The 22578-nt window shown below is 45.0% G+C and overlaps 1 protein-coding gene across 1 annotated transcript in view; it reads right to left on the bottom strand.

Moving 5' to 3' along the window:
• Window positions 1-19138, bottom strand: part of LOC126384989 (thyrotropin-releasing hormone-degrading ectoenzyme-like) — a 264660-nt gene extending 245522 nt beyond the window's left edge. The window contains exons 1-2 of the mRNA XM_050036465.1: window positions 18644-19138; window positions 8714-8958 (exon numbers count right to left, since the gene is read on the bottom strand). Coding sequence (XP_049892422.1) covers window positions 8714-8958; window positions 18644-19138 — 740 coding nt within the window. The remainder of the gene's footprint in view (window positions 1-8713; window positions 8959-18643) is intronic.
• Window positions 19139-22578: the final 3440 nt, after the last annotated feature.

A 22578-nucleotide genomic window follows, 5' to 3' on the forward strand; every position in this document is an offset into this window, starting at 1 on the left:
CTCAATTTTATGAGCTAAATAGCTTTTTGTTGGGTGGGAGGGTTGGGTTTTCTCTTTTCTTTTTGTTTTCTGTTTGGATCTTTGTTGTTTTTAACCTCTGTGAGGCACTTTGTGTTACTGTTGTATGAAAAGTGCCATATAAATAAAGTTGATTTAATTTGATTTGATTTGAAATAATGGACGTAGCTGCTGTGATGTCACCCATTGTTTTGTAGACTTCCGGTTTGAAGCCTCTAGTTCAGAACTTTGGCCGTCGCGTTGGAGCCAGAAGTGACCACATTTGGGCGAGAGAATCTACAGGTGAGTTCTACATAAATTCAGCCCCATACAGTCATGAATGTTGAAATTAACCATAATGACCAAGGTGGGTGGAGATAGACCTAATGCTAGCTGTTAGCCTGGTTAGCACGGTGGATTTACAGTCTATGGTCAACTGTGACAATGCTAATGCTAATTTTTTATTAGTGAAAATAAGTTTAAAACCATTAAACAAAACGTGCAGATCTGAAAAACCGAACATCCGAGTCCTTACAGGTTCTTTTAGTCCAATCAAACACTGAACAAGACTTTTTTAGACGATCAAAACGTTACAAATAATAACTTAAAAATCACACTGCAGTAGAGACAACTACAGCTACACCTGTACTCTGACAATCTGTGCTTACGCCATGGTTATGTTACTGAGCCAACATTTGCTGCCGTGGTTGTGACGTGTCAACAGAATGCACCCACCTGTCACTCAAAGAGGCCCCGCCCCTAATTACGCATCACTTTAAGCCTTAATAAAATATAAAAAAACTTCAGCCCCGTACAGTTGTGAGATGTCCTGAATGTTGAAATTAGCTACAGAGACCAAAACTGTTTTTGTACCAGGCTGTAAACATGTTTATATCTACATGTTAACATGGAGGTCTGTGGGGACTGACTCACCGTTGAGCCAGCCTCTAGTGGACATTAGAGGAACTGCAGTTTTTGGCTTATTTTCCAGCACAGGTTGACACACAATATCTTAAGTTAATAGCCTAATAAGTTACTCAGAACGCTGCTTTGTCACTTTTTGACTTCTATATTTTCTAGTAAGCGTCCCCTCGACCCCTGATTGTGGTCTGACCTGCGCATCACATGACACACTAGGGCCGCTGCCCCGACTAAGACTGTTCCTAGTGGACCAACAGTCCACACTTTGGATTTCCTGCCCGACATGTTATTAACTAGCCTGTGGAATAACCGCAGGTACCAGCCCTGGAAATAAACCTGACTCCTGAGCGTGGACACTTCCTGTGTCTGTCCTTTCAAAGTAAACTCACACATGTCCCACTCACATAGGGGTTTTGTTTTTTCTGTGACTAAGCGACCAATGAAATCTTGCCGACTAATGACCTTTCTGATCGACTAACATTTTAACACGAGAGCAGACTTGTGCGGTGTGAACAGTGCAGCAGTCTGATGACTTTAAAGTGTTGTGTAAACTTAGCTTGAGAGACTTTTCCAGCCAGACACCAACGACTGGCTCTGCGCCGCCTCATTGAAAGGATCTGTTGTTCAGTTATTTCTAACCTGTTTCTTACCTGCTGTGATGTCATGAGTCATGTGACCAGCAGACAGCAGGTCAGTGGAGTTAGTCCAGAGACACGGACCTGAATATGTTTTTCTTCAAAGCACAAACAACATGATGGAAACTGATATTTATTCAGATGCAAATTGCTCGTTATTATTCAGAGGAGAAGAAACACGACTGACTCGTCCTCTTCTTCACATCGACTCGTCCTCTTCTTCACATCGACACGTCCTCTTCGTCACATCGACTCGTCTCACTGTGGAGGATTTGGAGAAACGTCTGCTCTGTTCCAAACTTTGGTTTCACTAACCAGTGGTTTCATTAATTACATGTTACTGTAAAGTGCTGGCTATATTCTGCAGTCGCCCACACGGAGCCAGCGCACAGCAGGCAGCGGGCTGACAGCTGACCGCTACTGAGGAAGAAGAGGAGGAGGAGAAGGAGGAGGAGGAGGAGGAAACAAAGCCCGGTGTGGCAGCTGGATTTCTTTTAATCGCCCACAAATTATACATCATCATGAAGCTTTAAACCTGCAGTTTATTTTTTGAAGCTTCATTTCCTCCATTTAAAAGACCCTGGCTAAATATAGAGGAAAAACCATCAGTCAGAATTTATATGTTAAAGACGAAGCATGCTGTCATGTCTCAGCCATGTTTAACATGCTGTCATGTCTCAGCCATGTTTAACATGCTGTCATGTCTCAGCCACAGGTTTCACAGAGTATTTCAGACTTATTCAGACACACTGGAAATATAAAGAGTTGAGAAATAAATGTGATATTAGGACATAAAGTGCCCTGAAATTAATGAAGGTAGTCATTTAAAAAAAAAAATATATATATATACAGTATAAATATATATATATATATATATATATATATACCAAATCATTTATATATTCATATTAACATTTATTTATGTATTTATTTCCTCATTTATTTGTGTCGTAATTTAATTCAGAGGTATATTCATTCATTTATCCATTTATTCATTTATTCATTTATTTATTTATATATTTAAATTTACATTTATTTATTTATGTATTTGTTTTGTAATTTATTTGTTTCAGGATGTATTTCATAAGTTTATTTATTTATTTATTCATTTATTTATTTATCAATACCAACTCATTTATAAATGTATGTTTACATTTATTTATGTATTTATTTCCTCATTTAATTGTTTCAGGATTTATTTCACAAGTATATTTATTTATTTATTTTACCTTTGCCAACTCATTTATATCTTTATACTTTTACTTATTTATTTATTTATTCAACTATACCAACTTATTTACATATGTATATTTTTTACTTATTACCTCCACCAAGGAGGTTATGTTTTCCCGGTGTTGGTCTCTTTGTCTGTTTGTCTGCAAAATAACTTGAAAAGTTCTGAACGGATTGTGATGACATTTTCAGGAAAGGTTGATAATGGGACAAGGAACAGATGATACAATTTTGGTGGTGATCGGTTGAAGTGAAGTGGATAAAATAATAAAATGGTGGGAAATCCAAGCTGCTTGGCGGAGGTCTGCACCAGCTGTCTACACCAGCTCATTTTTATATTCATATTTTCATTTATCTACTTATTCATTAACTCATTTAATGTATTTCAGGACATGTTTCATGTGCGTGTTTATATTTTATTTAACTATACCAACTCATTTATATTTTTATATTTTCATTCATTCATTCATCTTCTAACCGCTTCATCCTCTTGAGGGTCGCGGGGGGGTGGAGCCTATCCCAGCTGACAGTGGGTGAGAGGCAGGGTTCACCCTGGACAGGTCGCCAGACTATCACAGGACTGACACATAGAGACAGACAACCATTCACACTCACATTCACACCTACGGACAATTTAGAGTCACCAATTAACCTGCATGTCTTTGGACTGTGGGAGGAAGCCAGAGCACCTGGAGGAAACCCACGCTGACACGGGGAGAACATGTCAGAGCACCTGGAGGAAACCCACGCTGACACGGGGAGAACATGCAAACTCCGCACAGAAGGGATCCCACACCCGGGATCGAACCGGCAACCCTCTTGCTGTGAGGCGACAGTGCTAACCACCACACCACCGTGCCGCCCATTTACATTTATTCGCTCATGTATTTATTTCAGAATTTATTTAAAAGGCATATTTATTTTTTAATTATTAATGTAACACAGATACAGGTGATGACGTCTCTCTGAAGCATCTCAGACTGGTTTCACTGGGAGACGACCGCAACCAGCAACATCCAGCTCAGCTTTACATCGTTTGCATAAAGACAAAATAACTGAGCTTAAACAGAAATGCAGTGTGTGTGTGTGTGTGTGTGTTAATTAATTCTCCTCCTCCCAGCAGTTAAGCATTTAAACCCAGCCTGAGGTTTTTACTAACTGTAGATATTAAACAAATCTCACAGTGGACCCCGTGTGTGTGTGTGTGTGTGTGTGTGTGTGTGTGTGTGTGTGTGTGTGTGTTAGCATTAGCCACACAGCTACATCTGGCTAATCCTTAAGCTAACACTGAGCTCTGCACACACACACACACACACACACACACACACACACACACAGCAGTAGCAGTCTCTGAGCAGCGTCGAGTCAATCGGATATTTTGAAGCTTTTTTTTAATGAATTAAATCATTAATTTTTTTAGGAACAACCAGCTGTGATGTTTACTACGTGTTTATCAGCTGCTGAGTCATCACATGAACATATTCATGTAGTGAGACTGGCACCTGTAAAGCTGTTAGTCATGTGTCATCTGCTCTGACAACACGTCTGGAGACAAACCGTGTTTATTTCTTACAGTGGTTCAACGTGCTCTCACAGCAGCACTGTCCTGCCTTAGTCTCTCTCGTGCACACGCTCACACACTTAAACACCAGTGATGAGTTTTATTCTGATACCTTCGCTCACTCTCTGTCAGGTGACATGTGAAGAATCAGTTTAGAGCTCAGATCCAGCTGTCAGCAGGTTTGTGTGGGCCGCACCATTAAACTTTAACTAGCAGGTTGTTGTGTTGTGATGGAGCTCTGCTGGTCCATCAGCTGCTCCATCGATCCAGTATTGATCCAACCAGCAGCTCCCAGTGAACATGGGAGCACTGGTGGTGACAGCACACACAGACTGAACCTGATCACTGAGGGATCACAGCCAACACGCGTGTGTCTAAAGTGTCCTCTCTCTGTTATTTACCCTCCTGCATGATAATGGCTCATGTCACACTGCAGACGTATTAAACACTGAGTCACATCTTTCTTGTGCAGCTGATCCAATCTGCAGCTGGAAACATTAACGCAGGGAGGGAAACGCACATTTATGTCAGAAATAACAAAGACTGTGAGGACGCCGATGAAGAAGCCAATGAGGCAGCAGAGTTACATTAATATTAGTGAAAAAACATGGAGTCATTTTAAATAAGATATCACTGTCTTGTTTTATAGATAGACCTAATGGAGGCTGACGGCGCCCCAGATTCAAACGTCCAAAAACACATAATTGAAACCACAAAATATCTCCATACTGCTCGTCCGTAGTGATCCAAGTGTCCTGAAGCCCCGACATAAAAAGTTGTTTGGAAAAACCTCATTTGAACTCTGTTTTTAGCCTCATTGTAGCCTGTAGCTCTGACTGCCTCTCTGGGCACCACGCTCACGTGTGCGCTTGCGTGAGACCGTGAGACATGGGCACCGCCTTCATGTGTGTTCACGTGCTTTCGTGGGTTTCGTGCAAATGCACACATGTGAGCAATGCTGATTGGCTGCGCAAATTGATCACTGAAGTTCAGATTTTTCAACTCTCACTTGTTTCAAGTCATTCGCGTTGCTTCCATCATGCCGCCCATCTCCATACTGCTCATCCGTAGTGATCCAAGTGTCCTGAAGCTCCGACATAAAAAGTTGTTGTTGTAGTACAGTGCCCAGAGAGGCAGTCAGAGCTACAGGCTACAATGAGGCTAAAAACAGAGTTCAAATGAGGTTTTTCCAAACAACTTTTTATGTCGGGGCTTCAGGACACTTGGATCACTACGGACGAGCAGTATGGAGATATTTTGTGGTTTCAATTATGTGTTTTTGGACGTTTGAATCTGGGGCGCCGTCAGCCTCCATTAGGTGGAGTTGTGTTGCTACCTCCTCTCCCCTTGGATCTCTGCAAGTGATGTGAGGACTCTAAAACTTCACCTGAGCCTCCCTCGGCATATGGGTGAGTAGATAATGGCTGAATTTACATTTTTGGGTGCACTATCCCTTTAAGGGAAGTGTGACTCTGTGCACAGATTTATCCCAGTATCATTTTAAAGTCGAGACTTTTGAGACAAACCTGACCTTGGTGTGTTACAGCTCATAATGTCACAACATCAGCTCTAAACTCAATCCATCAGAAGCATAAAAACTCTATTTCTAATGTCACACTCGACGTCCGGATCAAGGCACAAACTTCTGATTGCATATTTCCCTTCATGTCAGAGCTGTGTCAGTTCCACCTGACGTGCTCCGCTCGGTTCAAATGTCTGTAGTGTTGTGTTTGTTGTTATCAGTGTATCAGCTGCTGCGGAGAGTGTTCTGCTCCGCTCATCGATCCGTCACATTATCGTTCTCTGACTCTAACTTCAGTTTATTTAAAGTGCACATCAGCCACAGACTCTGCGCGCACTTTACATGTCAGAGAGGAGAAAAGAAGACGCGTGATATCACATGTAAAAATACACAGGCACAGGTAATGATTTTAATATGACCATGAGGTCACTTTTAAAAACAGAAATAATAAAGTCCAGGGATGTTAAGAGTTAATTATTACTGTGTTACTGCACACGTCTGTCTGTAGGTTAACTATGCTGCTCTTCAGTTTACACACTTCTGTTAGTACACTTCAGCGTAATACACTTTGTTCTTCTTACATGGTGCACTAATTCCAACCAGGTCTGGACGATATGAAGACATTACATCGTTATGGAGATATGAGACTGTGTATCGTCTTACATTTTGGATATCATTGTTTTTCCCCTCATTTAAAAGGCTTCATTAAAGTAAAGTGATGTACGACCACACATCCTTATTAAATGTTCAACTGGGCCTGTACAGTGTGTTATGAATACATGTTTAATTGACTGTATCAGTATGATGAACACACTTATTTCCTAATAAAGAGGCAAACACTTAACCTGGAAATCCAGATGCCCCGCCCCTAGCAAATTCTAATTTGCTCTACACGGGGATCTGGCCCTGACGAGCAGAGCCCGCTGAATCGCCATCGGACCAATCAGATCAGTCTATCTGACAGAGGCGGGCTCTGGGCGGGCGTAACATGATGAGGACAGCGCTGCGCCGTAGGAGTCGAAAAGTAAACAGCCAAGATGGCAGCTGCTGAAGGACCGCGTCCATTCAGTTTAGCTTTGGAAGAAACGCTAAGCCAGCTACACTTATCTTTCTCCTGAGAGAGGAACAGGAGACTGCCCTAGAAACCTTCGCTTCCAGGAAGGACGGTTTTGACGTTTTGCCGACGGGATACAGTAAAAGCATAATATATCAGTTAGCCCCACTGGTCGGCAAACACATGGGGCTTAGTGCAATGAATACGTCACCTTGTTTTTTGCTCTGTTCCTGCAGCTACACCGTCCTGCCACCAGGGGTTGGGGTGGTGTCACCAGCATTAATTGTTGAATGAGTGCCATCGCTAGCACCTGACTCGGGTGGCGCTCGGTGCAGAGTGGCCGAGGTTAACATGAGCCAAACAGCTGAGACCGTGAATTTGTGAATCCTAAGGTCCGGTTGACTTGCCCTGATATTCTTACCACACCCGAACCAATCTTGCTCCTCCTGCCTAAACCTCACCAATGAAGCTAACGAGTACGAGCCAGTCTTAAATATTGAAATCAGCTCTTGGATGAAAAGTTAACGCTCTGCAAAACAGAACCACGTCACCATAATTGTGGCAACCGACTGTGTATTAGCCGTCATGAAAGCTTTTGTTGTCGATGTCTGTTTTACTGATGTTGTTGTCCGGCAGCATTTCCCTGCCTGCATCATGCTGATGTCAGAGGATGGCTGTTACCGTCTGTGTCTGACGCCAGACGTCGCTGCCCAAACGCCAGTATTTTTGACAACTTCAGAGTGAGACTGAGGTGCTACAAACCATGGACGCTTTACATGTGCACGCTGTTATGTAGCGGATATGTTGAACATGTTAACATGCGGTTGTTTAGGCACAAAAACTGCTCAGTTTGTTCCAGAAAAGATCATGTTCTGACTTAAACACAGTTTTAGTGGCACAATCCCATCTGGAAACATGGTGATGGGTCACGAAATACACTCACTCACATTGGCTAAAAGGCTGCTGGAAATGCTGCGATGTCGCACTAACAAACAACCAGTTGTTGCCTGCTGGTCTTGAACAGTGCTCTGCAGCTTGGCAGCGTCTCCCCTTGGTGTCACACCTTCCACCATTTCTCTGAATCCACTCTCACAGTTTGAGTGACATTTCTTTTACCGTGACATCTGAAACATTTCAGAAATCATACTTGTGTCAGGGCAGTGGACGTGGCCCACCATGACTCCAGCCCATCAGTTAGGAGTAAATACCCACGGTGTAATCCAGACAGCTGATTGGACCAACCTTTAAAGTTTCAGCCTGACAGAGTCCATATGTGGTCGTGACTTCACGTCTCCAAACACAAGTGAGACGCTCTGATTTCATCAATTAATTACAACTTTGTGTTTCTGCAATAAGTGGAACAGACTCTGATAAAATGCTCTGTCGCACATTGAGACAGACACACACACACACACACACACACAGTCACACAGTTGGAGGCCACACAGACAGAAACGTCCTGCATGAAATAATAAATGTATCAGCACACAGTCTGTTTCCCATCAGCACCGTGGGGAAGAAATCTGATGTGGAAACAACTCTGCAGCAGAGGCTTATGGGAAATTCATAAGGAGGCAGTGAGTGTTGTGTGTGTGTGTGTGTGTGTGTGGTTTGATAAGTGGAACACACACACACACCGTCAGCAGTGTGTTTGAGTTAATCAATGTCGTGGATGTGAAGCTCTGACCTTTTCTAGTTGAACCACCTGCTGCTGCAGGAAAAATGAGTGTTTCAGTGTGTGTGTGTGTGTGTGTGTGTGTGTGTGTGTGTGTGTGTGTGTGTGCACGTACCGTCTCTCTCTCTGCAGGGTGTACGAGCTCCTGAAGAAGCCCAGCAGCTCGTCCTCGATGGCGGCGTCGAAGCTCACGTTCAGCCGGTAAACTCTCATCGGCTTCAGCTCGCGGTGCAGAACCACCACGTACATCTGATTGGCCGGGTAGGGGAAGTGGCGGTGGATGCGCATGGCTCCGCCCCCGGGCCTGTTGGCGGGCCGGCCACCGGCGCCGCCCTCTGCTGTGACAGACACGCGGTCCACCTGAAGGGAGGAAGAGGAGGACGTGGAATGATGAGCGGTGAGATGATACGTTACAGGGAATAAAAATAGATCAGTGTTGACGAGTCGTTGCTTCTGTCAGCTGACTCAGAGCAACTTGTGTCGGTCTCATTCGTGCTTGTTCACATTTTTTTGTGCATGACTGTTTTGCAGTTTATTCACAGGTGTAGAGAGCAACATTGACATTGAAATCTGCAAAATATATTTGAGCCATTACTAATAGGTCTAATCGATATTTTCAAACTGTTTCTGATGTGAAAACAACAAAAACAACAAACCAAGAGACGCCAAAGTAAACACATGTTTGTGTTTGTTTGTACATGATCCAGTGTTCCACATATCCTGCAGGTATCTGTTTGGAGTGTTTGGAGGAGACGCAGCATGAAATTCAGTAATCAATAATTTCCACTCTTTGGATTCAGGCCCACCAGAATTTATTACAACAAAATGTTGGACCAAAATAAAAAGCTCTCATTCAGAGTTCAACTTTGATCTCGGCGCCGCTGATCTTCGAGGAAACAGAGAGCGCCAGTGAGTCCAAAGTCGAGGACGTCATCATGTTTGTTACATCACATCTGCTCGTGTTATTTTATTCTGCTCTGCTGGAGGATAACGTGCTCCGAAAAAGAGTCACACGGTGGGGTTTTCCAACATGGCGGTCGGGTCACACACTGTCTCACTTTACAAGTGAAACAGTCACTTATATGTATCTGAGAACATGTGAGGAGAGTGTGACAGACACTGTGTTTAACCTCTGCTCTAGGTTTACTGCTGCGTTCAAACTGAGTCGTGTTCATTGTGTTCATGAGAAGAGTCCATATGTATACACCCCCCCCCCCCCGTACAGTAAATATGCTCTGATTGTGTCGTTCATGTGCTAACTGGCTAACTAGCATCAAGACGCTCACTGTGCGTTGATGTGCAGCGTTTTGTCTGAGACACACGTGACGTGAGGCGACTTCTCTGAGGTCTGTGTCTGAGCCTTTTGGTTGACTTTCTTTCTTTGAGTTGAGCAGCACCAACGCGTCCTTTGTCCTCTCCAGTGTGCCTCACATCCTGTCACATGTCCAAAGAAATATCTTTATTTACCAAGAACATCTGGTTTTATGTTGCTTCTCTTTTCCCTTTACGAGCTGGGCTGTAACACAAGATATTTTGATTTGATCTGCGCTGCCTGACTTGATGATTCCTCGACTCTGACAGGTTGTTTTGGCTTGTGTGTGGTAGATTCTAGTTAATGCCAGTAGAAGCACTGTGAGGAGGAGGGGTATGAGTTTTCAGCGTATTCCTAAACAATGGGTCCCAAGATATCCTATGAAAAATGCATGCACAACCATTTGTACAACATCTTACAAATCTGCGTCCCACGCATGTCGTTACACCCTCACTGTACAGTTACGTGATTAATGTAAAGTTACAGAGGTTACGTTTAGGAAAAGAAACATGGTGAGAACGTACAAAATGACTCTAAGTTCACACAGAACTGAACACGTGACTCCAGGGGAAAGTCCTGGGCGAATGCCCATTTTCTTGTGACCCATCCACCCCAACCTGCCTCCTTACAAGCACTCGGGACTGTTTCCTTTTTACTGTCATCAGCACATTGGTCATGAGATTGCAGCCCTCCAAAATACATGGGATATGTACAAAGTTGTGTGCACTGCTTATCAAAGGAAAACAAACAAATAATTTGTGAGAACAGACTAGATTTTTTTTCATCCGTCCCTTGTTCCACCCAAACTGGTCTGCAGTCCATCCTGTTATGGCCGGTACACACTGTGTGATTTTGGGTTGTCCCAGACGAAAGATGACCATCGTGGGAGAAACGTGGCGTTATCTTTGGTCGTGGCTCTAAAGCGGTGGTCTTACGTCGCACTGTGAGACAGGTTCAAGGACGGCCGGTGTCAACGTCTTGCGACCAAAGATAACCTGAGATAAAATTCTGACGGTGTCAGAAATTTAGGATGACTATCTCACAGTGTGACAGCTGCTATGACCTACGTCTACTAATCAACCAATAGAAATGCAGCAGGAAATGACACAATGGTCACCGTGACACCGACGCTAAACCCAAACACATGATCGCTTGCCATGGAGGTAAAATGAACAAAAAGAAATGTGTGGAAAGTTTGGTGGAGCTGTGGCAGCAGAAGCCTTGTTGATCTGATGTTTCCTCCAGCTGCTATCATGACCGCCAGAAAAAGACGCTGCATGGAAGGAAACTGCGGAGGAACTGCAACTTCCAGGTGAGCAAGCTACCTATGGTGGCGCAGATGGATGACGTACGCTGATGACGTTGCATATTGACGTACGTCGTAACCTGCGATTCAGTAGTAAACGGCCATCGTACAATCTGCACACATCAAACTTGACGTTGTACCAAAGTATATGAGATCCACGTCTCACAGTGTGTCATGCAGTGGTCTGATAAGACTGATAAAATCACACAGTGTATTGAGGGCATTAGGGAGTCAGTGAGTCGGTCACAGGTAGACTGACTCAGTCTGAACACCTCGTCAGGTGTGACTTGACGAGGCTGGCTGCTAGCGTTAGCATCAGAGGCTGCGCTAGCTCAGACCTAAAGTCTTTGTGTTGAGGTGATATTTCAGGTTGAAGTTCTCCGATGGTACGGAAACTCCTTCCTGCAGAACCTGCAGAGAACGCTGCTCCTATCAACAGTTCCATCTGGGTGTTTTTGAAATGTAAATGTTCCGTTCACGGGGCCGAGCGGCGTCGTCTCATCTGCCTCCGTCATGTGACAAAGACACTGTGTGGTATTTTGACAGCCTTAAATATGACATAACGTTATGTTTGGAGAAGTTATGAACTGTAGCTGTGAGTGAAATCTTGATTGTTGCACGTGTAACGGAGCAGTTTCACAGAGTGGTAGCTCTACTTTTACTTAAGGCAAAGATTTGAGTGCTTTTTCCACCACTGCAAAGGATCAACAAGTGTCTGCAACACAGTGTGTTATATTTAGTTTATTATGCTCTGACCATAAACATCCTGTTCTCTGTGTGTCCCCTATTTGCTTGTTTGATGCTCATTGCCAGAAAATTCTTCCTTCAAATCACCTCCAGATGTTCTTTATCACAACATCAATAGGCTGCAAAAGGCCCACAGACGCCTCCACCTGCAGACCAGCAGAGCAAAGAAGTGAAACAAAGAAGAATCAGCCATCATTAAGCAGAGAGCTGAGAGCTGAAGAAACCCAGCGGAACTACCCTCTGAGATGAGCAGCGGTGCATGATGGGAACACGCCCGGCAACAGGGGGAACCATTAGGAACCTCTGGGTCTCTTTGTTGTCACACATCAGCGCCTCTCAGCCAATCAAAGGCTGGGTGTGTGCGTCTGTATCCGTCTGTGTGCGAGTGTGTTTGTTCTTTGATGAATGAAGTGATCGATACGAGCAGAGAGCCTGCTGACATAGAGAGGAAACGTCGGGGATTAAAAGGATGTTTTTCAAGGGTTTTCTGGTGAGTCAGCGAACGCAGCGCCACACTTTCTCGTGATGCCTTCAAACGCTCCGCTCAACCAAAATGCTTTTTAATTGTGTTTGTTTGTTGATTGGTTTGGGTTCTGGGCTTAACTCGTCACTATCAGGCGCTTTAACGACCCACCATTGTTCCTGTTTGAATACTAAATCTTTATTAATGTCTCATTGTAATCAAATCTGTCGTGAGCGCCGCTGAGGTCCCCACAAGTTCATTTTCCTCAACATAAACTGAAACCAGTCGATGCCTGAGGTGAAGGAAATCAGCCTGGTGATGTGTTGGGCTCAGCAGGAATTATACTTCATGTTTTAAAACATGCAAAGCTGCAACAATGAAGCTCTGAGATCTGGTTTGTTGAATGCATCTTGTACTCGTGACATTTCTTTGACTCTGAGAATAAAGTGCTGCTCGCAGGAGTATTTTTCTCCCCTCTCTCTTCAGCAGGTTGTATTTTTATCCACAGTTGTGTTTTTTGGCCCTTTTCATCATCTTTAAGAAAAATTGTCAAGTGGACTCCTGCCTGACGCCCAACAACACCTCTGAATTCACAGCGTGCTCACATACAAACACAGACAGGGCTGCAGGGTTTTTAATTGGCCTCGGCCCGAATTAGACTCATTTATCCCCCTCTCACATTAGCCCAGATGACCGGGCCTGAAAAATCATGATGCTCAGGCGTTTCTCTGAGGCTTTCTCTCACCACACGCTCGTCTCGGGAAAAAAAAAAATCGGCTGAAACAGCAACTTTGACGGTTAATTAGCCTCGTTAAGGAAACCTCTGAGGCCAAATCTGGAAATAAACATTCTTTGTTCGAGAGCAGGTTGTTGCTCCGGCGCAGACAGCAGACCTAAGGATTGCAGACGAGGAGGACTCATCAGGAAAGTTATCAAACTGTGAACGTCCACAGGCAGCGACGTCTCAGAGAGAGGGCGGGCAGAGTTTAGAGGAGACACGCAGCTTCATTCTCAATTACTGTCATAAGTTACTACACATCAGCTGGAGGAGGCCCACATCAGCTCATTGCTCAGAAGGTCAGAGGTTGGTGCAGGCTGTGTCATACAATGTTTTCCTACAAAAAGTAATAGAGTGTGCCAGTAAACCCGGAACTCCGTTAGCGCTTTTAGCACTTCCGGTTCTCTCGTCTAAAGTCAATACGTTTTTTGAATGGGATTTTGGTAAAATGCCTTAAATGAGGTCTGTGGTTAACAAAAGCTTAAGAGAGTTTCAGGTTTTGTTCTACAACATAAAACACGTCAGTAAATACCCTACTTGTGAATGCTGAAGCTTTTACGTGTCATAAAAAAGGCGGTTGCTAACAAGTTGCTCAATACGACTACAAACCCTGTCGGGGACATTAAACGTCATCACCCCCGAACAGGCGAGAGTGCTGGCAGTCCGCCATTACAGCTTCTTATTTAGCTTAAACAGTCCGATTTCCCCATTATACAATGTTTTTAAAAAAAAGAGGCCTTGGGGCGTCGGTGGCTTAGTGGTAGAGCAGGCGCCCCATGCACAAGGCTGTTGCTGCAGCGGCCCGGGTTCGACTCCAGCCTGTGGCCCTTTGCTGCATGTCTGTCCCTCTCTCTCTCTCTCCCCCTTCACGCTTGTCTGTCCTATCAAATAAAGGCTAAAAATGCCCAAAAAAATATCTTAAAAAAAAAATAAATAAAGCGGCCGAAATCAGTTGAAAGCTTAGTGGCGGTGACGTCAAGAGTCATGCGACCGTGGAGTAGTCATGTAGTCCGTTAAAGCCTAACGTTAGCTTTTTACTTCTGGCGATCACATTTAAGCTTCAAATGTGGTATGAAAGGTGTTCATATGTGAAGATTATCTCGCTGAACAAAACCTGTAAGTATCATAAACTTGTGTTAGCCACAGAGCTCATTTTCTGACGTAATCCAAAAATAAAAAACGAGTCACTCCTGATTGAAATGCATTTATTTAGATTAAAACAGGTTTAAGAGTAATAAATGTTTATAAGTCACCTTTTTACATTTTATTCAGTCACACCCACCTCACTCTCCAGCATCTTGTCAGAATATGGTCACTTCTGGCTCCAAAAATCCAAGATGGCGACGGCCAAAATGCTGAACTCAGGGCTTCAGAAAGGAAATCCACATACCGCCCATGTGGGTGACATCACGGTAGTTACTTCCATTATTTTATACAGTCTATAGGTACAACAAGAGCTAAGGAAGATATTGTTACCAAGAAATAGTCCATAATAGGCTCATAGCCTATGTATGGATTAAACAAATGAGAAATAAATTGTTGATTAGTGAGTGATCTATTGATGTACCAGTGGGCACATTTTGTTAGAGCCAAGGTTGTTCCCGTCTGCTTGTGCTCAGCTCAGCTTCATATTTACTGTACAGGCATGAGAGTGGTATTGATGTCTGCAAGAAAGAGAATAAGCATAATTCCCAAAATGTTGTATCCACTGACTCCATACTAAGACACTATATGCTGGTTTTCCTTTAATTTGTCACCCATTTGTATGTATGCGTGTGAGCATGTGTGTGTGTGTGTGTGTGTGTGTGTGTGTGTGCACCGCAACAAACAGGCACAACTAAACCTTAAAAGGCATTGCTACACTAATAAAAGAAACACAGCATTATTTTGTTTAATTTTTCGTTAATAATCTCCCAGCTGACTTTCCCCTGCTCCAAAAGCTGCTCCATCACACATAATATGATTTAGGATGCACAAAGAATACATCTGTAGTCGAATGAGTCTCATTAATAAAACAAAGACTGGGGAATTAAATCAGATAAACGGGCAGAAAGAGAAACAAGCAACAGCATGAATGCAAGTATGTTTATTCATGTTCTTCACGCAGGAGTTGATGTTGGATGGGCTGGCAGGTGAGACCTTCACACAAGTTCATATCAGTTAAATGGTATAGAAAATGTTGGGGAGGGGGAAATAAGGCAGGCAGACCGAGTAGAAATATAGAGGAAATATCTAANAAGGTGTTCATATGTGAAGATTATCTCGCTGAACAAAACCTGTAAGTATCATAAACTTGTGTTAGCCACAGAGCTTATTTTCTGACATAATCCAAAACGCAATGCAAAAATCACATTCGCTTTCTCTTCCGGGAACCAGCGCGATGCTAAACTTCCGGGTTTTGACGTCAGCCCTGGCACACTCTATACACCAACATTCATAGATATCCAACCTAATCATGAGCCAGTAATTCGTGCATGAGAATGTTGCAGTCACGTGACCAGTGCACAGACGGGAGTGAAGACAACCCTCTGAAGTCCTTGATATCCAGCGCTTGGTCAGTGATTTCAGGCATCAAACACTGACCAAGAAAGCCATCTTTTCATGTCGACATGATACGCAGCCAGTCACTGTTATTGTTTAACAGCACCCAGTGGCGTCAGGGGGAAACGGACAACAATGGAAGTGAGGACAGCGGAAGTCCGAGTAGGACAGGCAGGACAACTACTGACTTTCACCTGGTAGGCTGGTGTTCACTTCCTGTATGACTGTAAAACGTAATCGCGTGAGTTGTCGAAGGAAAGAATACGTGAATTTGCGGTGTTGTACCGACGTAGTGCTTTTATTTTGAAAGAGACTGTATGCAAACCGTACATTTCCTGTGAAAACAGAAGTGTATTTTGAAAACAGACAATGCATGTAACAGGCTGAAGTTGACACGGCGTCCCAGAACGTCAACAACCAACACACCCAGGGTACCTTGGACGTCATATGTGGACGTGGGAAGTCCATGACCAAACGTGGACATGTGACGAGGTCACAGTGAGGATGTGGTCACAGAACACAGGACTATCCCCGGGAGACGGGTGTTCTTTGAGTCATTTTAAGGTACTTTGTCAGTTTCTTTCCAAAACATAACGGCCAAAATTTTGCTTGCCTTAATCTGACTTTGGTAACTTTACACTAAATGTCATTCGTGGAGCACGGATACGTTGTGTGATGTTAGAAGCAAAAGTGTCCAACACGAGCATCGTCTGAAAACATTCATTTTTCTACACACTTTCTGGACTTCATGCAAAACTGTGGTTTCTGTGGGGAGATCAGATCCTTTGGCTCTTTCAGAAACATGTGCTTTATCTTCTGCACCACTCTGTAAGAACTATATTGGGTGTAGTATACCAGTGAAAAGTTAAAACTGATTTAAGATGGCTGTTACACATAAAGCTGTTGCTTTAATGACTTTGTTTCAGTGTGACTGTTGAAACAAAGGTTCCAGTTTATGTCACCCAGACACCTCTAAAGCTTTTCAGAGCTGACGGGGCAGTTACACCTTTTACATTTCTTAACACACGGTTCTGCAAAACTTCATGTTTCATATCAACATTTCTAAAGTGACGCAGTATCTGAGCTGACTGTGTCATCAGGAGGTGGAGGGGATGGTGCGACACCTCAGAGAGACGCCTGCCGAGCTGCAGACACTGTTCAAGACCAACACACAACTGAACCAGTTGATTTTTAACAAGACATCGCTGCGTTTAGATTTTTAGCCAGTAAACATGGATTTTCTTAGCGACCCGTCACCATGTTTCCAGACGGGATGGTGCGACAGGAAGCAGCTGTTTGTTACAGAGACATCGCTGGTGTTCCTGCTGCAATAGTGCGAAGAAAAGTGTGTTTTTGTTTCTGAGACATTGCTGTGTTTCCACGGGGACAGTGCCCCAACAACTGGGTATTTTAAGCCAAAACGTAGTCTTTCCGAACCATATCCAGATGGTTTTTGTGCCTTAACGTAACCGCACATTAACCAGAGTCGCTGAAAGTTTCAACGTATCCGCTACATAATAACGTATAGGGCTGACCTTCGAATCCATTTATGGACATTCGAAGCTTCGGAGCTCAGAACGAATTTAATTTGAAGCATTCGACGACGGGCGTGGGGGGGTGGGGGGGTGGGGGGTTTAAAAAAACATTATGCCGTATAAAACGTAGTTTCTTCCAACGCTAGAATTAAGATAAAAATATTCACAAACGAAAAAACACTAATGGTCGGTGATAAGTAGTGTTTAACTTTTGATTGAACACTAAATTAAAACCCTCGGCACATGCTGCAGCACAATCAAACAGATGCGCCACTCAGAGCATCAGAAGTGTCTCTGACACCAGACACCAGCGGACCGGTGGAACTGGAAAATGCATATTAGGCCTACTAGTTACTACTTACGCTTTTCAAGTGATTTCCCAAATTTGTTGTTGAGTTGTGATATGCCCATTGCTTTTGGCAAATCTGGCACTCTGCTTTCTGGGGGTTGTCGGGGCATATTTTAAAGTGCACCCACACATCTGATGACCTCTTGGACATGTCTGCAGCTCTGAGTGTGCTCGTTGTCAGTATCAGACTGGTGGGGGTTAGTGTTGCGTTTAAGGCCTCCCCCAAAAAAACGAAAAATAAAGCACCGAAGCTTTGAATTTTTTTTTTCACAATCAAATCCTTTGCCATCGAACGAAGCTTCGAAGCTTCGAATTTTTTGGGTCAGCCCTAATAACGTACATATGTGACGTCTCCATGGTTTGCAAAAACATATGATGCCAACATTTATTCTGGTGATTGGGTCGCTCAACAAGCTTTGGCCAGATTGCCACTAACCTTCCTGCAGATAGTCACCATTTCCAGAGGATTATTCTGGATTACTTCGGTGACCCCGACCACATGTACAAAGAAACATGAAACTCTGATGCATTCATGCTCCATAGGGAATGAAATCTTTGGCATTTAAGGTATCAAAAGACCTTTCTCTTACTGATAACCCCAAGTTTTAGGTTTACGAGGCTTCAAAGGGTTCAGTCACACCACCAATTATAACAGCAAAATTTCGGACAGGTGTCGGCTGAGTTCAGTAGACTCTCCGTGGTCAGATCTGCTCACAAAGTAAATAAATTTGGTGTTTTCATGTGATGATCAACGAGATGACCTTTGACACAAGAATTTTTACTGTTGTCCAGCTGCAAACGTGACGCCTGTGACGGCGCCTAACGAAGACATTGAGGAGGTTATTAGCAGAGTCACGCCTCCTAATTTTAAAAAAGCGCACCAGGACAGCTTTCCTCTTTGTGTTCGTTTAACCTCGAATGTCGGCAAGCTGATGCCCGTTGCCGATACTGGCGTCTCACAGATGTCACTATGTTCTGAAAGATAATTTATGTTAACCATACAGGCCACCGTACCTCAAGGCGGTCAGTGTGCAGCACGATGAATCTGGTGGCGTTGACGCACTCCAGCTCGATGCTGACCTCTCCAGAGAAGGTGAAGTTGTCCATGTAGACGGCGAGCCGCAGGTCGTAGTGCCGCGGCCTCAGAGACCCCGGCAGCCTCGAGTTCCTCCACGGCTGGACCGCCTCGTCGTCCCCTCTCTCCCCCGTCCTCTCCCCTCTGCTCCCGTTCAACTTCGATGACCCTCCGGTGCCTCGCGAGCCCGACTCCCCCATTGCTCCGTCCCGATCTCGTCCGCCGCACTCCTCGAAGCGGACGCTGAGCACCACAGCCACCGCCGTGACGATGATGAGGGTGAGGATGGAGAGGGCGAAGCCCAGCACCAGGCGCTTGTGCACCGTGATGTGGCGCTCGGTGGTTCGAGGCCGGACCACCACTGACTCTGCCCACTGGTCCGAGAGGCCACGGCCATTCCGCATGGCGCCCGGGCTGCTGTCGTTTAGTCCCATTGATCTGAAAGTGTCACTCTAACGGCAAAGAAACGTCCTCACGCTGCAGGAAAACTCTCATCTATGCTCAGCTCAGACGAGTCAGAAAGTCTTCAGTCTGTCAAACCGCCCGTCTCTGCAGCTCAAACTCCTGCAGTTATATTTCTGAGAGCCTGACCTCTGACCCCGGCGCCGCTGGACCGTTATGAACGTCCTTCAGCTCAGGCTCGAGGTGGAAAATCAACACCGCAGCACGTCTTACATTTCAGACAAACAAAACTGACAAACCAGAAAGGGATGAGATGGTCGTGTGCGTTTTGGTTTTGCGGTGAAGGGGAAAGAAAAAAAAATCAATGCTGCATGGCTCGATTACAAGTTCTCGAGGCGGCTGAGGAGGAGGAGGAGGAGGAGGAGGAAGAGGAGGAGGTATGCTGTTGAGGATGTGGCTATACAGTGAGCGTACCATCCATAGGCTTTCACTGGGAATCAGCTGGGTAAGCTCAACTCCAAAGCAGCACAGACGGCGGTGAACAAAGCCTCGCTCAGATCCTGTTCGCTCACAAACAACCTGAAGTCACAGATTTATTAAAATCGCTCTCAGATGATGGAAATCCTCATTTTGAGCTTCACAAACAGCCTCTTGATCCGAACGCATCCCAGCAACCAAAAACCAACAGAGGAGGTTTAAAGCAGCAGGTTATTTTCTCCGGGTTGTTATAAAGTTAATTTCTTCTGAGTTAAAGCTCCTCCAGACCTGCAATAAAGCATAAATAAACCCCGAGCAGACTATTATGGGATTACTATGATGACACAGAGGGAGATCAAAGTGCCTCGCAGAACATTAAGGTCAGTGTTAGGAGCCACGGATGAACTGCGAGGATCTCCACGATTATTAAGAGCAGAGGCTCGAACCCAGATCAGCAACTCATGAGCCAGGAGTTTGTGTTTTTATATTAATAAACGTTTAAATTTGTCAAGAAATTGAAAGTTTTAGTTACTTTAGTGAAAAAATTCACCACATTGTTTTATTTTTTTGTCCATATTTTGTGATAAATGAAGAATTTCCCAAATGTGCCTTTAAGAATTTTGTTAAATTTGATTTTTGAAGAGTTGAAATTTGAGATTTTCGCTCAGTTTGAGGCTGAAATGAGCTTTTTGTTTCTTTATCTGCAGAAATATTTGTGTAATAACTGTCTCCCTGCAGCCCGAGTCTATGTCTCTGCCTGTCTCCCTGCAGCCCGGGTCTATGTCTCTGCCTGTCTCCCTGCAGCCGGGTCTATGTCTCTGCCTGTCTCCCTGCAGCCCGGCTCTATGTCTCCCTGCCTGTGTCTCTCTGGAGGGGGTTAAGTGGATAATATACGGCCGGCATGTGGCTTTATTTCAGCGCGCAGGAGATAATTCACTCGGCTCCTCCGCCGGGTCTAAACGATCCTGCTCCACAGCTCGTGAGTGCTGATGGATGAAGAATGGATTCGGGATGATTGATCCCCGGGAATGTATCGATCCGGTGGATTCCAATCGGACGCAGCAGAAACGGGAGAAAGAGGCGGCTTTTATCCGGTAACAGAATCCACCAATCAATGCATTCCGTTAATGAGATCGGTGTGGTGATAATGATGAGCCTTATCCGGTCGTTAACGGTCCTCGAGGACGTCGGATGCAGCCGGTAAACATCCCGATCAACTCCTCTGCTGCTCCGGTAACTTCTCCTCTCCGGTCCCCGGTGGGAGGCGGTGAGCCCCGGGTCCGTCTCTACCGGCGCTCGGTCCCTTGACTTCAGGGGAGCCCGGTGAGAGAGAGACTTCTTTCAGCCCCGTTATCTCCCTCCGTTAACTCCACCTGCTTTATTATCACCGGGGGAGGGGGCCGGGGTTACCGTCGGTCAGCGGTCAAGCCGGGACTGTCCGGGGATCCGTTACACTAACGCCAGAGCTCCGTTAAAACACCTCAGATGTCAAACACAAAGAAATCCGTGATGGAGTTAAAATCCGTTATTGATCCGTTAACCCACCGGGAATCCGTAACAACACACACCTGGGCTCGTTTTTAACGTCACAACAGTTTAAACAGCGGGAATCCGGTGAGGAGACAAATACCAACCGGGGGCCCCTCCGCTCACACACACCGGAGCTCAGTTTCAGCACCGGGGACCGTCAGAGAGATCCTTGAAAGCGCCGTCAGTGATCCGTTAAATACACAATTAATCCCTTCAGAAAACACCGGATCCGTTTCCACGGAGTCCAAAATAGAAGCAAACCGTGTCAGGCGGATTATCCCGGGTTAACGGCGGGCACGGGCCCCTCCGGTGCTCCGTTATTAAACCGGATCCTCCTCAACTTTTTAGCCCGCGGAGAGACGCCGCTGCTGCCGCTGCTCTCTCCCTCCGCTCCCGGTGCTGATGAGGATGATGATGATGAAGGTCTCCGGTTAGCATCCCTCCATCCACCGAGCAGCAGCAGGAGGAGGAGGAGCAGGAGGACGGTGATGGTGGTGATGGTGGTGAGGAGGAGGAAGAGTCTCGTGCCGCCTGTTCAGCAGCAGTGAGTCCGCTCGCGGTGCGCGTTTGTGTTTGAGCACGAGCTGCTGCTCCGACCGAGAGGCACGCGCTCACTGAGAGAGAGAGAGAGAGAGAGAGAGAGAGAGAGAGAGAGAGAGAGAGAGAGAGCTGCTGTCTGTCTGAATGAAGCTACACCCACCAACTTTATCCACATCCATCCTCCTCTACTCTCTGGGTTCACTCTCAAACACACAAAAGAAAATTAATGATGAGGCTGTGTTACACACACACACACACACACACACACACACACACACAGAGTCAGATTTAGTAAGTGAGACCTGGCCTGTTCGCCTTTCTTTTGTAAATGTGTCTGCTGAGGTTGGTGTTTTATTACAGCCGCTCCTTCTTATCGCAGCTCTCACATATTACTACACATGATCCTGTGAGGAGGCTGCAGAGACAGAATGAAGCCGTGAACTGTTCTCACAAAAACAACACACACACACACAGTTTCAGACTCAGGTCGGATCCACATGGTCAGATAGCTACAGTTACAGGCACCTGCACACACAGACCAACAGGTGGTGCTCAACACATCATCATCATCCTCACTGTGACCTCGTCACATGTCCACGTTTGGTCATGGACTTTCCACGTCCACATATGGCGTCCAAGGTACCCTGGGTGTGTTGGTTGTTGACGTTCTGGGACGCCGTGTCAACTTCAGCCTGTTACATGCATTGTCTGTTTCAAAATACACTTCTGTTTTCACAGGAAATGTACAGTTTGTATACAGTCTCTTTCAAAATAAAAGCACTACGTCACTACAACACCACCAACTGATGTTTTTTTCCTTCAACACACACACACGGTTACGTTTAGCCAACACACACACGTGGTTACGTTTAGCCAACACACACACACGTGGTTACGTTTAGCCAACACACACACACGTGGTTAC

This window comes from Epinephelus moara, chromosome 23 (genome assembly GCF_006386435.1).
Source record: "Epinephelus moara isolate mb chromosome 23, YSFRI_EMoa_1.0, whole genome shotgun sequence".
NCBI lineage: Eukaryota > Metazoa > Chordata > Actinopteri > Perciformes > Serranidae > Epinephelus > Epinephelus moara.